The sequence below is a fragment of the Dromaius novaehollandiae genome, chromosome 3, assembly GCF_036370855.1.
Source record: "Dromaius novaehollandiae isolate bDroNov1 chromosome 3, bDroNov1.hap1, whole genome shotgun sequence".
NCBI classification, from domain to species: Eukaryota; Metazoa; Chordata; class Aves; order Casuariiformes; family Dromaiidae; genus Dromaius; species Dromaius novaehollandiae.
This window is the reverse complement of record NC_088100.1, coordinates 39,071,223-39,085,797: the sequence shown is the minus strand read 5'-3', so window position 1 is coordinate 39,085,797 and position 14,575 is coordinate 39,071,223. Positions and strand designations below refer to the sequence as shown.

The 14,575-nt window shown below is 35.9% G+C and overlaps 1 protein-coding gene across 7 annotated transcripts in view; it reads left to right on the top strand.

The window, feature by feature from the left end:
- CEP162 (centrosomal protein 162) overlaps positions 1 to 10,640 on the top strand; it is a 47,346-nt gene extending 36,706 nt beyond the window's left edge. For 6 of the 7 annotated variants that reach the window (XM_026121117.2, XM_026121116.2, XM_026121115.2 and 3 more), the window contains 6 exons: positions 19 to 243; positions 1,428 to 2,098; positions 2,905 to 3,046; positions 3,447 to 3,545; positions 6,172 to 6,306; positions 8,253 to 10,640. In XM_026121117.2, the coding sequence (XP_025976902.2) occupies positions 19 to 243; positions 1,428 to 2,098; positions 2,905 to 3,046; positions 3,447 to 3,545; positions 6,172 to 6,306; positions 8,253 to 8,471 (1,491 nt within the window). In that variant the 3' untranslated portion in view covers positions 8,472 to 10,640. The remainder of the gene's footprint in view (positions 1 to 18; positions 244 to 1,427; positions 2,099 to 2,904; positions 3,047 to 3,446; positions 3,546 to 6,171; positions 6,307 to 8,252) is intronic. The other variant, XM_026121120.2, reaches the window with a different exon arrangement.
- Positions 10,641 to 14,575: the final 3,935 nt, after the last annotated feature.

The window sequence follows — 14,575 nt, the reverse complement described above, 5'->3', positions numbered from 1 at the left end:
GAATTTTCTTTTTGATAGATCAAAGAAATGGAAGGGATTCTAAAAAGAAGGTATCCAAATTCTTTGCCTGCTTTGATTTATGCTGCTGCTGCTGCTGAGAAAAGTAATGATCTTTCAGCTAAAACAAACACAGTTGATTTTTTGGAGAAAAGAATAAAAAAGTTAGAAACAGAACTTGAGGGTAAAGATGATGAAGCTAAAAAAAGTCTCCGTGCTATGGAACAACAGTTTCAGAAAATAAAGGTAAAAACTGGATGCTTGTTGAGTAGCATACTCTACTCCGCAAGTAATGGTGTAAGGCTGCTGGAGTCTAACACAGAACAGTGGTGAAAACTGAAGGCAAAGACCATAGCAAGGGAAAAATGCTCAAAAATTTTATGAACAGAATATTAATGGCTTGGGCATCTGAAATATAAATAGCACTGAAATTGTTAGTTTAGTATTGAAACTGAGAGGACATGTTCCTGGGGCATTAATTCTTACAAGTAGGGCATATGGATTTCATCCTGTGGATCAGAGAAGCTGCTTGCTTAATTCCTTGCTGTATCAAAGGTTGTAATTTCAAAAGCCATCTGACTTTACTTTTCTCTGGGGAATGCCTAGGAGCACTAATCGTTCTATTCAAAAATTATATGACAGCGGGTCTTAAAATTTGTGTTGTGAAGCCTTGAAATTTGGCATTTTACTTTATGGAAAGGTAAACCACACAGGTGTGTAATGAACGGGAGAGGAAAGCATTGGTGAGTTTTTCTTTTCTTTCCAAGTGAATAACTTACCATGCCTTCCCCAGAGGCTATCCAGGCTAATAAGAGGTTAAAATCCTGTTAGCTTTTCCTCAGCTCATTAGGGAGAAAGATTGTTTCTCTCTGAACTCATACTTCTGTTTTTGGAGGAAAAAAAAGCCAACTGTCCTGTTAAAACTTATTGTGATGATTTTAAAAAAGAAAATGTAATTTTGAAGCATGTGACAGTAATATTTGAAAACTGGCACATGGCAAATACAAAATGGCACTTTTAAACAAAGATTTCTTTTGATATTTCTTTTGATATTAAAATGAGATGCTAATTTGCATGCCTAAGTTGTTAACATCTGAACAGACAAAATTATATAAAAATTGAAATGGAAGGTTTCTTGTTAATTTAATTTTCATTCCTATAGCTACTGTTTTCATTGTGAGTGGAGGATGAATTTATAGTAAATGTGTTGAGTAATTCTGTTTTACAGCTGACTTACGTTTGTTTAATGTAATTTATTCACTAAAACTCACTAGTTTCTGAACTGATTGAGCATAGTGTTGCTAGTAATACTGATAGGTATCTTGTGTTATAAAACCTTACTTCAGGTGTGCAGTGCCTTTAAAGAATAATAAAAAGAGGTAGTAATAAATGTACAGCTGAGGAAAGTGCTTTCTTCTCCATTCTCCCAGGTACAGTATGAACAAAGACTTGTAGAGCTTGAGCAACTACTTGCCTATAAATTGATGAGTGAATCACCAAAACTGAACAGTGATAAAGCCAGTTTTACAGAACTGGAACAGGAACTTCAAAATCTAAAGGAGATCCATCAGATCACTGTTAAAAACCTCCAGACAGAAATTGAAAACCTTAAAAGTCAAAATTCACAGTTAACGCTTGGAAGTAAAAAGGATACTAAAGACTTGCAATCAGCAGACTCTCAAGTGAAACAAGCTAACACAAAAGAGAGATTGTTAAAACTAAATCAAGAACTGGTCACCAAAAATAGAGAAATACAAAACCTTACAAAAACTGTAGAGAAACTTCAAAAAGAAAGGATGATGATGTTGTCTGATGATAATTTCAGAAATAAAACTGATAATAAGGAAAACTCTACAGAGATCTTGAAAAAGAATACCTTAGCAAGAGATACAAGGAATTCCAGCAAGAGAGAACCGTTGCCAGGCATTTTCAATGACGATAAAGAATACCAGCCACATACCTTTTCTGATACTAATATCGCAGAAGTTCTGCAAGAAAATAAACAGTTAAAAGATGACCTGGAAAGATTGTCTCTAGAAATGAGCCAGCAGAGGGTAAAGTCTCAAGCAACACTGGCTTATTCCGAAAATAATATAAGAAGGTAAATGCTTGATGGGTTCTTTTAAAAACTTTGTTGAAGTTTTGGCTGATACAGGATTGTAATGAGACATGTTAACCTATCAGTCATGTGTGAAGCTAGCTTATACGTGGCCAGTGGCCTCCATAAACTTTGGTTTTGCTCTTTCCCTTTTCAGTGCAGTGTGCCATCACAATTCTTCCCCCAGGCAGACCTATATGAATCCTTTTTATCAATGCTACAAATTGTCATGGTTTTGAGTAAAAGGATCTCAGTATAAATAATGCATCTTAGATGCTTTATGTTCATGTTATATGGCGTTAATATTTGGTATCCATAACTTCTTTCAAACAAGGACGTTCTTTCCTGGAATGTACTTGACCAAACGTAGAAATTCTGTTTCACCTAGTCTCTAGTAACTCCCCTTATAGTCAAAGCAGAGGAAATGGACATCTTCAGACTGCAACACATTTTATCCTAAAATAGATACCTGAAATACAACTGCTGAATTATGATTTAAAAGCACCTATTTTATCTCTGTTGATTTTCATAATGAGAGCCTAAAAAGGTGATTGGCTCAGAGTTACCTGTATGCTAGCTGCCTCTAGTTAAGTGAGATGCAAATCCAGTGTGGTCTTCCCACCCTGTTGACCCTCCAGTGCAGTAAAACTAATGATAGTGTTATTTTGCAAGGTGTGGTTATGAAATTTTCAAGATACGGCACCTTTAACATTTCTGATATTTTATGTGTTCAGGTGAGAAACTTCTCGCCATTTCTGAACTGTCTGTACCTGCTTTACTGTATGTTATTTTCTTCTCCTCCTGTCCAGGATGCAGGAAGACACAGCAGAATACATTGCATCTCTGAAAGCTTCCCATCAGAGGGAAATAGAGAAGATTCTTTGTCAGCATGCAATGGAGCATTCTACTTCTAAAGTAGCTGAGCTACACAGCAGAATTTCAACACAAGAGGTAAAATACAGTAATGACACTCAGTATACTCTGGTATCCTTAAAAGTAGAATGCATTGTTTCAAAAACGAGCTTGTGCCACTGTATATTTGTGCATTAGAATTTTGAGAGAAAATGTGCACAGTATGAAGTTTGTGAGAGCTACTGGATTCAGATTCTTCTTTTTTTGTTCTTTAACTGAGGAAAGTAAATTGAAGGTTGAGACTTGTCTACAGATATTATATGTATAAATGTGTGCTATTTAACAATTCAGGTAACTTTAGAGGTAGCGCTGTTAATATATACGCAGCTTATATCTGCAGTCCTACAGCACTGATTATATTTTGGTGTATTTTTCCTGAATAGGTTTCCAAATGTTATCATGAGTATTCTGTTAATGAAGAATATTTTTAATCTTGTAGATATTAATAAAACATCTCCAAGAACAAATCAGTGAGCAACAGAGACATCAGGAAGCCCTTCTAGTTTCACAAATGAGAGAGGAACTCCTACAAAAAGAGGTATATTAAAATTTGGGTTGGGGGTACCTTATACTGCCAGAAATCCTCTTCATTTTTTTCCTTTTAAAGTTTCAAATACTGCACAGTAAAACAAGTCTTAAAAACAGTATCTTTTCCAGTTGTTCCTAGATCAGTTAAATATGAAAATGCAATATATTTTTCTACTGTGAACAGGAAAGCAACACAGATCACAAAAGATTGTACTTTGATCTCCTTTGATTTTTCATGAAAGTATCTGATGTGTGAAAATTGATCAGTAGGTTAATTCAAACATTCACAGCCTCTTTGAGAGCTGTGATGGGTAGGAAACAGACCATAGGACTTTTAATAAAAGGATATTTTATTTCATTATTATTTGAACATAAAGACTCAGAACAAAGTCATCTTTTTTTTTTCCATCCCTCATTGCTACAAAACTGATATGGGTGAGTATATTCTTGGTTGTGTCCTTTGTCTATGGAACTTGGTCTTTTAAGAAGAGAAGCTAATTGCCACAGTTCTTCTGAAATTCACTTCTATTGTTTTCAAAACAGGTATCTATTTTTTTTCCTATTTTTCTACTTCCTCTTTTGATAGTGTATAATCTAAAAATTACACTTGTTCATGTTTTCATTTTGCGGTTAATATTGATTAAATTTCCTGAGTCTTTAGCTCAAGCTTTTTGACCTATTGGTTATGCTTGTTTCATTCTTGAGGTGCTGCCAATCTTACTTTTATTGCTTGCTGTTCAGGAGGACCATACAGCTTGTACTAGCATTGTACATGTTTCATCTACCATCTCCTTGATGTCTGAATATTGCTAATTTAACTTCATTTTTATAATTTAGTGGTTAACCTCCCAGTGTTGCTAAAATGAATTCTTATTATCTGTAAGCAACTGAGAAAACTTCAGATGAGAAAACTTTAGAACAAATGAAGGAGGCATCAGCATGCATTCAGTACATACTTAATATCATTAAGCTGAATTTCAGTAAGCCCATTCAGTATTATTCTTACCCATGCAAAATTCCAACTCTGCGAAAATTCATTACAGAAAAGTCAGGGTTTGCAAGGAGAGAAGGAAGATCTTTTAATAAATAAGCTCTGTATTTGCTGAATAAAGACTCAAATTATGAATCTAATGATAGATGCTGCTGCCTTTCCATAAAAAACTTGTTTCACTCCAGTGATCTTTGTATATTCTTTTATGTATGTATACTTCCTTCTGGGGTAACAGGGTGAGAGTATGAGACACGTGTTATTCAACAGATCTGTTTCTTCTATGCCTGTTTGCTTTACAGATTATTAATGATGGCACAGGCAAACTTTTTTGGGTGGCTCACTGGAGGTCAGTTATTTGAATACTAATCTCAGAACTGCTGTTCATGGATGTGTTTCATTAACTATACACTTACATAACAGATCTCAGCTTGCACATAGGACAGCTTTGTATTCTGTTGGTAACAGAACATATGAAGCACAGTTTCTCCTGAGGCTTTTTTCCTTCATAATGTCTGTCTTACATTTTTCTTGTGTCTAGTTATGTTGTTGAGCTCATGCAGTAGTCTCTTCCTTCAGTGGGGCAGCTTAGCAGAGAAGGAGCAGTGAGTTATTTTCACTGAACTCACAAAACTTCAAGTATTAAGACTTAAGACTTCTGCTCCTTTGACTAATGTGACTGGAACTGGCCCACGGGCTCAAAGCTGCTGGAGAAACAAAGAGGCAAAAACGTAATAACACAGGCCTTATTATTTTAGAAAACAAAGTTTAAAAGTGGAAATAATAGTAAGCCAGCTTGGGGTCATTTCTGAGTAAAAGTGAGAGCATCTTACAAAGACTCAATGCTTCCAGCTACTTGAATTCAGCAGCAAAGAGCCAAGGATGGCTAAGGACTTGAAGAGGGTTAGCTGTAATCAGATACTGGATTTTGAGAGCCAAGGGCTGTGGTAAAGGATTAAAGATTCCAAAGCTTTTGATGTAATTTACTTATACACACTAAGAAATTGGTCAAAAAAGAGTTAACTTGATATTTCTTCATTTAAAATCTTATTTAAAAAATGCAAAGAATAAGAATAAACCAGTAGAACTTTATAAGAATTTCTGGAGGATTACAAAATCAATTATAATTCACTTGTTGAGTTGATTTGACCTGCAAATTATTAGACTGAAGGAGTTTGTAATCATGTGTGTTAGCAGTATGTTTTTCTTAATTTATTCCTTAGAAATGAGCCTCACTGACGCATTTTTGATGATCTTTATCCAGTGTTTGAAGAGATTGTTTAAGAACAATCAGTTATAATATTCTCAATGAGTTAGAGTATGTTTTAGAAGTATACAAATTGACTATGAATAATCACTTCATAATATATTATGAACAGGATTAGATTTAATAAAAAGGACTAGATTTTTGTATCTTCGTTACCTGGTGAAAATAAGAGGTTAGGTCACTCTTTACAAATGAAAGTTCCTAATCCAAATCCATGAGCCCCTGGTTAAGCTTTTAAATAGGAGGTTTCCATTTTACATCTCCCTTTCTGTAGCTTCTGAATGGAATGATTGAACAATACAAACATGCTTTGAAAGGAGTCTGTTTTATACATTGCTTAACATAACAATCAGTATTTTCATAAATTATCTCAAATTTTAGGTGGCAAAGCTGTTGGAAGAGTTGAGAGAGGCTAAGGAGAGCCAGAGTCCTGAAATGAAACACTTCTTGTGCCTAGAAAAGAAAATCAAGCATATAGAGACCAGACATGCAGAAAGAGAACAAGAACTTCAGAAGGTAAACCAGAGCACGTGTGCGTTTACTTCTCAAGTATGACTTAGTGGCTGAACTGTAGTTTTACAGTACGTTTCACAGATTCATTCAGCCCACACTTGAGGCCAGAGACTTTTTGATAAAGCCACACTTTTCTTTTGGTGCTCTCTGATGCAAATGAATGTAGATGCAGCCCTAATCAACACTTCCCTGCTGTGGCAATTAAGATCACTTGTGCATGACTTGCAGATCAGGTGTTTACAAACTTGCAACTTCCCTCACACCCTGATCTACAGAAGCTGTGCTTTAAGCAGGGGATTGGACTAGATGACCTTTAGAAGTCCCTTCTAACCTTATTTTGTTAAGCTATGGTAAATTTCCTAAGTTGTATTTTAATTTCTAGTCCTAGAAACTCCATTCAGAAAAGCTGCATCAAATTTAGACAGACATCTTGCAGCAGTTTGCCACATGCTGTTTTTAACACTCTAAACAAAATAACTGCTTTATCCCATATAAACTAAAAATTTTGGATAAGAAAATTGTCTAATGGTTGTTTGAGAGTTGGATTTTGATGCAGCTTCTTGTATCTAGCAGTTGTATCACTTGAATGGGTAAAACAGTTTTGTATTAATTCTTATGTCTTCTGCTGCAGCTTCCATCCTGATTTTTTTTCTCTGGGGAGTTTCTATCATCTAGAGACAGTTTTGTATTCCAAGCAGGTTTTCTCAAGGCTTTCATCACTCAAATATTTGAGTGTCTTCCATTTGTGTTTTAATTCCTGTTTTACTTAAATAGAAGAAGTCAAAAAAGGGCAGCGGACTGGGAGATGATCAAACCTGTAGCAATTCTTAGTTTGTGGAGCTTGTTCTGCAGTTTTGAACTAAATCACAAGGAAGTTCAGTTTTCTGCACAGAATTGTTATTGATGGTAGTAGGTTTTACTCTAATACAGAAATAACTTTTTACATAAGACATTTAATTTTTTCCCCCAAAAGAACTGGGAATAAAACAAGTCTGTGGATTAGGAATGAATCCCTGCTGCCATGGATGATTTTATCTTTGTTAGTATTCTGTCCTGCTAAAACAACTGTAAAACAGTTGCTCTTTTTTTGCTATTAATTTGCATTTGCATAATGTGATGATTTAACATTTCCATCAAGTGTCTGCAGCTGCCTAGCCTGTGATCTAACTCCACTGAAATCTATGCCTGACTTGTATTTACTAAGATGATTTGTAAAGTATTAAAAAAAAAAAAAAAAAAAAAAGAATTCTAAGCAACAGAATTACTACTAAGTAATTTCATCTTTCTGATGTTATAGTAGCTTTGTTATGCATTAAGCTTTGGGTTTTGTTTGTTCTAGTTTTCATCTTTAATTATTTGCAGTGGGGCACTGAATACTCCCCAAAATTAATGATAATGAACAGAACAATTTAGAATGAGCAATATCTCCAGGACCTTTGTCACAACAGGGTATTTTCTGATCATTCATAGAATTCATGTGGTTTTTAAAAGCACAGTAATAGCACAGGACCTTTGCACATGAACATATAGTTCAGATTTGGTTTGTTTCTGCTGCAGAGTATTCTTTTAATTCACACATTTAAATGCAAATTCAAAATTTGAATACAGAGGGTTTCATGTTACATGCTCCACTTTGTCTTACATATTCAAACTTTTAACTGCTGCTTTGGAAAGAATAAATCAAATTGTCCTGAGGCTCCTTAGTAATGAATTCTACCCTGCTGTCATTACTGCAAATATTTAAAGAGATTTATAGCTACTATCAAAACAATTTTTTTTCCTAATTCTGAACAAATTGTTCCCATTTAACATCAGCACTGGGCTTTTGAGACTGAGCATTAAATATAATGAAGTGGTATATTTTTGCAAGGGGACTGCATTGACTAAAGAGCGAATAATTGGTTAAAAAGTTGCATACTGCTGTTTACTGACTTGCTTGTAATTTGCAGGCAACACAACTAACACAACATATTACTGATGCAAGGCAAACCCATGAAGTTGAGAAGTGGCGAAGACTTGCACAGCGGAAGAATCAAGAACTGGAGAAATTTCGAGTGGAATTGGATTCAATATTAGATGTTTTACGAGAACTGCAGAGACAAGGGGTTGTTATTCCAGCGCCTAATTCCAATGGATTCAGCATGATAGACAGCTGTTGGAAGACATGATTAGATATGAGTTGATTAGAGAAGCAGAATTTCAATATACAAAGTTATGTATAGAAAATATTATTGAAAGTCTTTTATATAATACTTGTAAATTGAATTACATGCCAATTTCATCTGAAATCTTGTTTGTCCAAAGTCAGACTGTATGTCTTTTATTTTGTTAGTAATGAAGTTCTGCGCAAAAATATATTTTAAACATTATGAGTATTGAAGTTACTCCAACTCAATTACCATTGAAAAATTCCATTTTATGCTTTTCAGACACTGTAGAACATGCTTGAATATTTTTAACTTTTCTTTATAGTTTTGTGTTGTATTAGTTCCTTTATGAATGATATAAGTAATATGATCTGTTTGGGTAATATTTTTAATATATTGTGTTATCAGTATTTTTCATTTTGTAGGGCATGAAATCCTCTTTCTACCAATATTTTGCTTCTCTCCCTCTAATTCATAAAACTTTCCTTCCCTTATCTTAAAGAAAGATCCCCTTCAAGTTTGTAAATGCTTGAAGGGCTTGAGCAGAGCAGGTGTTCTCTGGTGATGTTCAAAGCCAAACAATTTTTTGTTTACTCTGTAGATATTCCCAACTCTGCTGGTAAGAATGATGGGAGAGCAGTCTAGCTGAACTGTTATGGGATGGATACAAAAAAGTTTGTAAAATACAGTGTGAGAGCAGTTATCAGTACCCTTTTAAATTAGAAGGATGTATTGAGTATTTTCTTTTCTTTCAACTGGCAATTCTAGGTCTGATCAAGTAGTAGTATCTCCATAAAGTATCCTGATAGAATGAAGAGGCCAATCAAATGTGAAGACTGTGTTGAAGCTCAGACTGCAGGGCTATATTTATTGGTGGGCAAACTTAGAGTTAAAATACTGGGCAAACTGAAGAAGGGGTGTGGAAAAAAAAAAAGAGGATAGGCTTCAGGAGGGGCAAGGGAAATTACTGTGCTTAAGCAGGAATAATCTACTGCACAGACTTGGAATGTGGATGTAACTTTCTGCTGAGGAATTGATTAGCATCACAGCAGCTAAGCTGAATGTTAGAGATACCGTGTTTTCTCTCTCCCCTCCTATATTCTGTTGGTGCATATACACCTAAGTATAGCCTGCAAAATACTAAATAGCCTGGGAAGAATTGCTCATGGATCACTAAGGTGCAGCTCTGTGTGGTAAGCATTTGTTTCCTTGTTTCAAAAGGATATGGACACACTGGGGCTGCCCGGCTGTAGTGACTAGACTGGGGAAGGAAGATTAAAAGATGGCTATTAATTAGTTTTCTTACATGAAAAACCTGCTGCTAAGAGGACAGAAGGAGGACAAGTCAAATTATAGTAGGGAACATTCAGTATAGCTATTTGGTGGCTGAAAGGACAGGTTTTCTAACAAACACTAAGCTCAAATACTAGATTGAAGTCTCGGCACTGCATGGCCTTAAAAATTACAGAAAAACATATATTGATGTTGTAGCACAATCAACTATACTTATATAAAGCAAAGATAAAGCACAGATGTACTCCTGAGGTCCTCTCTTCTTGCAATTTTGTACAGTTTACGCTATATTTTATATCATTTGTTGTACTTGATGCTTAGATTTAAGTCAAAAGTGAACTACAGTTCAGGTCTGTGTACATGTAGCTATATGCCATGCCTCTTCAAGGAACAGCAGTAAAAATGCATTTTAGCTTATATATGTATAAGCATGTGACTGAGCATGCATGAAGGACAAAATATACCAAATTATACCATATAGGTACAGAGAGTAGCTAACTGCAAGGGTTTTTTTGTTTTGTTTTGTTTTGGTTTTTTTTGAGAGTAAATGTACAAATATGAATAGTGTATATATAAAATGATGGTAAATTTGGGATTAATAGAGTAATCGTGGTTGCTTCATATTCAGGTATTTTCAGTATGCTTGATGACTGTTCACAAATAATGAAGTATTAGTCTATATTCATAAAGCATGTAAATGCAATTATATTTTGTATATGAAGTATCAGCGATTAGCAAGTATGCTGTATTTTCTTAATGAACAAAGATTTGGGACTGTTTTGCAAATGAAAAGGTAAAAATTGCATGATTTCAACTTATTTATTTCCTCTACAGTTTGCAGTATATGCATCACTTTATTTAATAAAAGTGTGGAAATAAAAGCTGTATTTTTTTAAACCACTGCAACATTGTGTGGCTTTAGGGAGGCAGGGCCTGGATGCAGGTATGCTAGGGCAGTGTCTAGCCCTGGTGGAAGCATTTCTGGGTGCTGGAAACTCTCATCCTTCCAAACTGTCATTTCTAAAGTCTCTCAAGTGTGCTAATCCCTAAGTCAAGAGAGTGTTGTGTTACCGCTTGCATATTCCATTTGCACACTCTTTACAATTCTTGTATTCAGTTCTCAGCAAATGCTGGTACATTTTACAGTCTGAATTTTTTTCTCTGAGTCTATTTTACTGAGTAGGGATAATGTCTAATTTACCTTTACTGTAAGAATACAGAATGTGGTCTATACCGTGTCTCACATTTTTAGTTGTACATTCACTGAGGCATGCTTTTTAAAAAGCCACTCACCATGAAGTAGCCATTCTACACAATGATAGAGTCACTGTAGTTGTTTGGAACAGCAGTAATAACAGCACATCCTTTTTAGAGAGTAAAGTCCTAATTTTAACTTAGCTGCTAAAGAAGGGAATTATTAGTCCTTGACTCTACAGCAATCTTAAGAGCACAGAAAGGGGAAAATAGCCTGGAACAGAGCAAAAGCTGACAAAACAGGTCACTGGTTTTTACTCTGCCCCACTGAGGATTTCAGTGTGATTCTTCAGAAGATTCCCTCTTGAAATTCAGTTGTGTTTACAAGCATACATTTTATTATAAATCCATAATTTTTTTTTCCCTTGTGTCATGCCGTACTATTCCATTATACATTTCCAGTGAGCATTACTGTGAACACTAAAAAAAAAAAAAATCATTCCTTTGAATCACAGCCTTACTGCATTTTGCTGGAAGTCATTTGTTTAAAACACAGTATCATAAGCATTAGGGGTGTAATGATTTGATTTGTCATATCTGAAGCTTTTAGGAAATCTAGCAACCACTAGTGTGGTGACTCATTGACCTAGATTACAGAGAAGGCATTTGCTTCAAGAGGAAAACAGGGTCTGCAGAACAGCATCAGACCTCATGATGGAAGTTGTGGCAGAGAAGCAGAGGCAGTGCTCTCTTTCCGGTTTGCCAAAATGCCTATCAATCAAAATTATTCATGTAACAAATTAAATAGGTTAACATAGACGAAAGCTTTATTTGATAGTATATACTACATTTTGAAGCTTGCCATTAAATCCAGTATTTAACTGTCTTGAAAAAGGAGATGAGCTTTGTATATCAGTACTAACTGTGCCAGTCCAGTGTTGCTCAGATTTTGCAGGGAAGGGGTATAGGTCAAACACTGCATTGACTCTTAACAGATTTTAGAAAGTTCCTCCAGTAACTTTGAATGGTAACATTGTTTAGCCTTTCATAAAGATATCTATCAAAAACAAAGCACAGGCCTTAAATTCCTGCTCTTGTTGCAGAGTGCGTGGTGAAAGGCACCAGCTCTGTGCTGTCCTTCCTGCTTGTCAGTACCACAGCTACAGAGTAAATTCAGTCTGAGATTGCAATGCCATTTAGCTGATTTATTGAGCTTAGTCCTCTTTCATTGCCAGGGGCTAGGGCTGAGTGGAGAAGGAGGAAGAGCACACTTTAATTCTCCCTTTGCCACTGTCTTGTGGCACAGGTGTATGGTTTTATGTGAAGTTTTTAACCACACTGTAGAAAAAAATGTCAGTATTAAAACACTTCAAGCTCTACAGCTCAGATGCATAAATACTAAATAGCATGATAAATACACATCACTTTGCATTTTAACCTCACAGACTATGCATCTCCAGCCTTTAACAGAGAAGCTCACAGTTTAACCATTCCCTTTCCTGTCTCTTCTACAGGCTCTTCCCCTTTTTTTTTTTTTCTTTTAAGGTACACAGGTAAAACTTGTTCACACAGAGTAGCATTTAATAAATATAAATCTTTGAAAACTGGAATACACAACTTGACCTAAGGAATGCAGTACATGCCTGTGGAAACAAACATTACTAGGTATCCTATATGCTGAATTTAGTAGCATGCTGTAGTCTGAACAAGGGGAACTCCCCCAGAAGTTAAATCTGGCACAGGTGTTGCAGTTATGTATTAAATGCATTAAATCTATCACTGGTGATGTATTTATAATTAACTAGTGAATTCTGAGAAGAGACTATGAAGCAGACAGCCCAAACTGTAAGAAAACTTGCAGTAATTCCATTTTCAAGGGTGAAGATACGAACACTATTAAATTCTGACTATTACTTTTAAAGGATTACCCCAGTCAAAACATTTTTCATTACTTTGCCTCTTGGTGGCTTCTTTGGAAAAGATGCTTAAGTTTTTTTTAATTATGTCATACAAACCACCAGCCCCCCTCCCCTGTAAGACAAAGCATCTTAGTTTGCATAAAGAACAAAATCTAAGAGGTAAGTACAGCTTTAAAATATAACTGCTCTTGAAAATTGCAGAAAGTTTCTGCATTTGCCTTTGACTACTGTTCTAATGCAGAGGAAGAGCAAAATCTGAATTTGACTGTATTGCTGGTACAGGGCTTCTGAAGTGTTGGGGGACCTGTGTGGAAGTGGGGGTTGCCAGGTTATTTTTCTTCGAAAAACAGCTTGAAGGAATTTGTAAAGATAAAAAGGAGAAGAGATGAAAAAGGAAATTAAGATCCATGGGAGAAGAAAAGAAGCAGGTATTGAACACTTAAGTACCATTGCAGGCTTAGCACAGGCTTCAGAAGAACACTAAGAATGCAATTTGAATGTGTTGTAAGTTGAATTTGTATTATCCCTTGATGATTTTAAGTACTTTTCATCTAGGCATTAAGTGTGACCAGCATTCTCCCCAAAAGTAGTAGTTATGCACCTAAAGAAAAACCATCAAGATTTAATATGGGGGAACAAAGCTTTTGGTTAGACTACAGGGAAGAATGCTTTAAAAATGAAAAGCTTCATTCCCTGATATCAAAAGACAGCCAGTGATGTTGTTCTGCACATGTTTTCTCCAACTTAAGCAGTATTTCTGTTTTCAACCACAGGAAAGGGGGGGGGGGGAATCAAACATCACAGCATGCACATTGCTTGCACAGAAGCTGGCTGTAAAAGCAGCATTTAGCAGAAGTAACAGAGAGCTTGTGTGTGAGAACAGTATTTATCACACACAACCTTCAATTCAGGCAAAAGGTTAACCATGAGACAACTAACAGTTGTTTGAGCACCCTTGGTAGGAAGCAGCTGCCATGTTCAGAAGGCAATGTTTTTCTCTCGAGTTGAACACTTGAGCAAAGATGAGTTACCTGCTGGAGCCACCTAGGACTGTTGTGGAGCAACAAAGACAACTGCCCTAGGTTTTAAGATGGTTGTGGCAAGTTGAGTCATCACTCCCCCTCACACAACACATACAGGCTATAATAAAAAGTTTCGGTCTGTTCCAAAAGTGCATTTTAAAATGCTTGGGAGTGAAAGAACTATAATCTGCTGAATGTCACAAAGGGGAGGATGAAGACTTTCTGACTTCATCAGAAAACACTATTTAAGAGTAGGTGCGTGAGATGGATTTTTGACTGCACAGATGATTCCAGTGCCATGATGCTTTCCGGACTCTCCAGGGAAGCACTAAGGCTCTCAGTACAGTGCCCAAGGGAGCAAGTGTTGCAACAGGTTTTACAAAAGCCAAAACACAGGATAAGAAAGTGCTAAGGAAAGAGACAGGGATTAATCTGGGAAGAGAAAAGGAAAGTCTGCAGCTACAGCCTTTCTACTCATTGTTAACTATTTACTGTTAAAGAGGAACTTTTCTGTACTCTAAGAAGGATACAGAGCCATGCATTGCAATCCATGAAGCTTCACTTCAGCCTTCTCCCAGGAACTGTATTTTCAACAGTAATTTGCTCTTTTTAAATAGCCTCTGCTTTCCTTTAACCATAATCCCATTACTTTAAATACAAGGAAGCGGTGCAAGAAATTACATTTGAAAACAGAAAA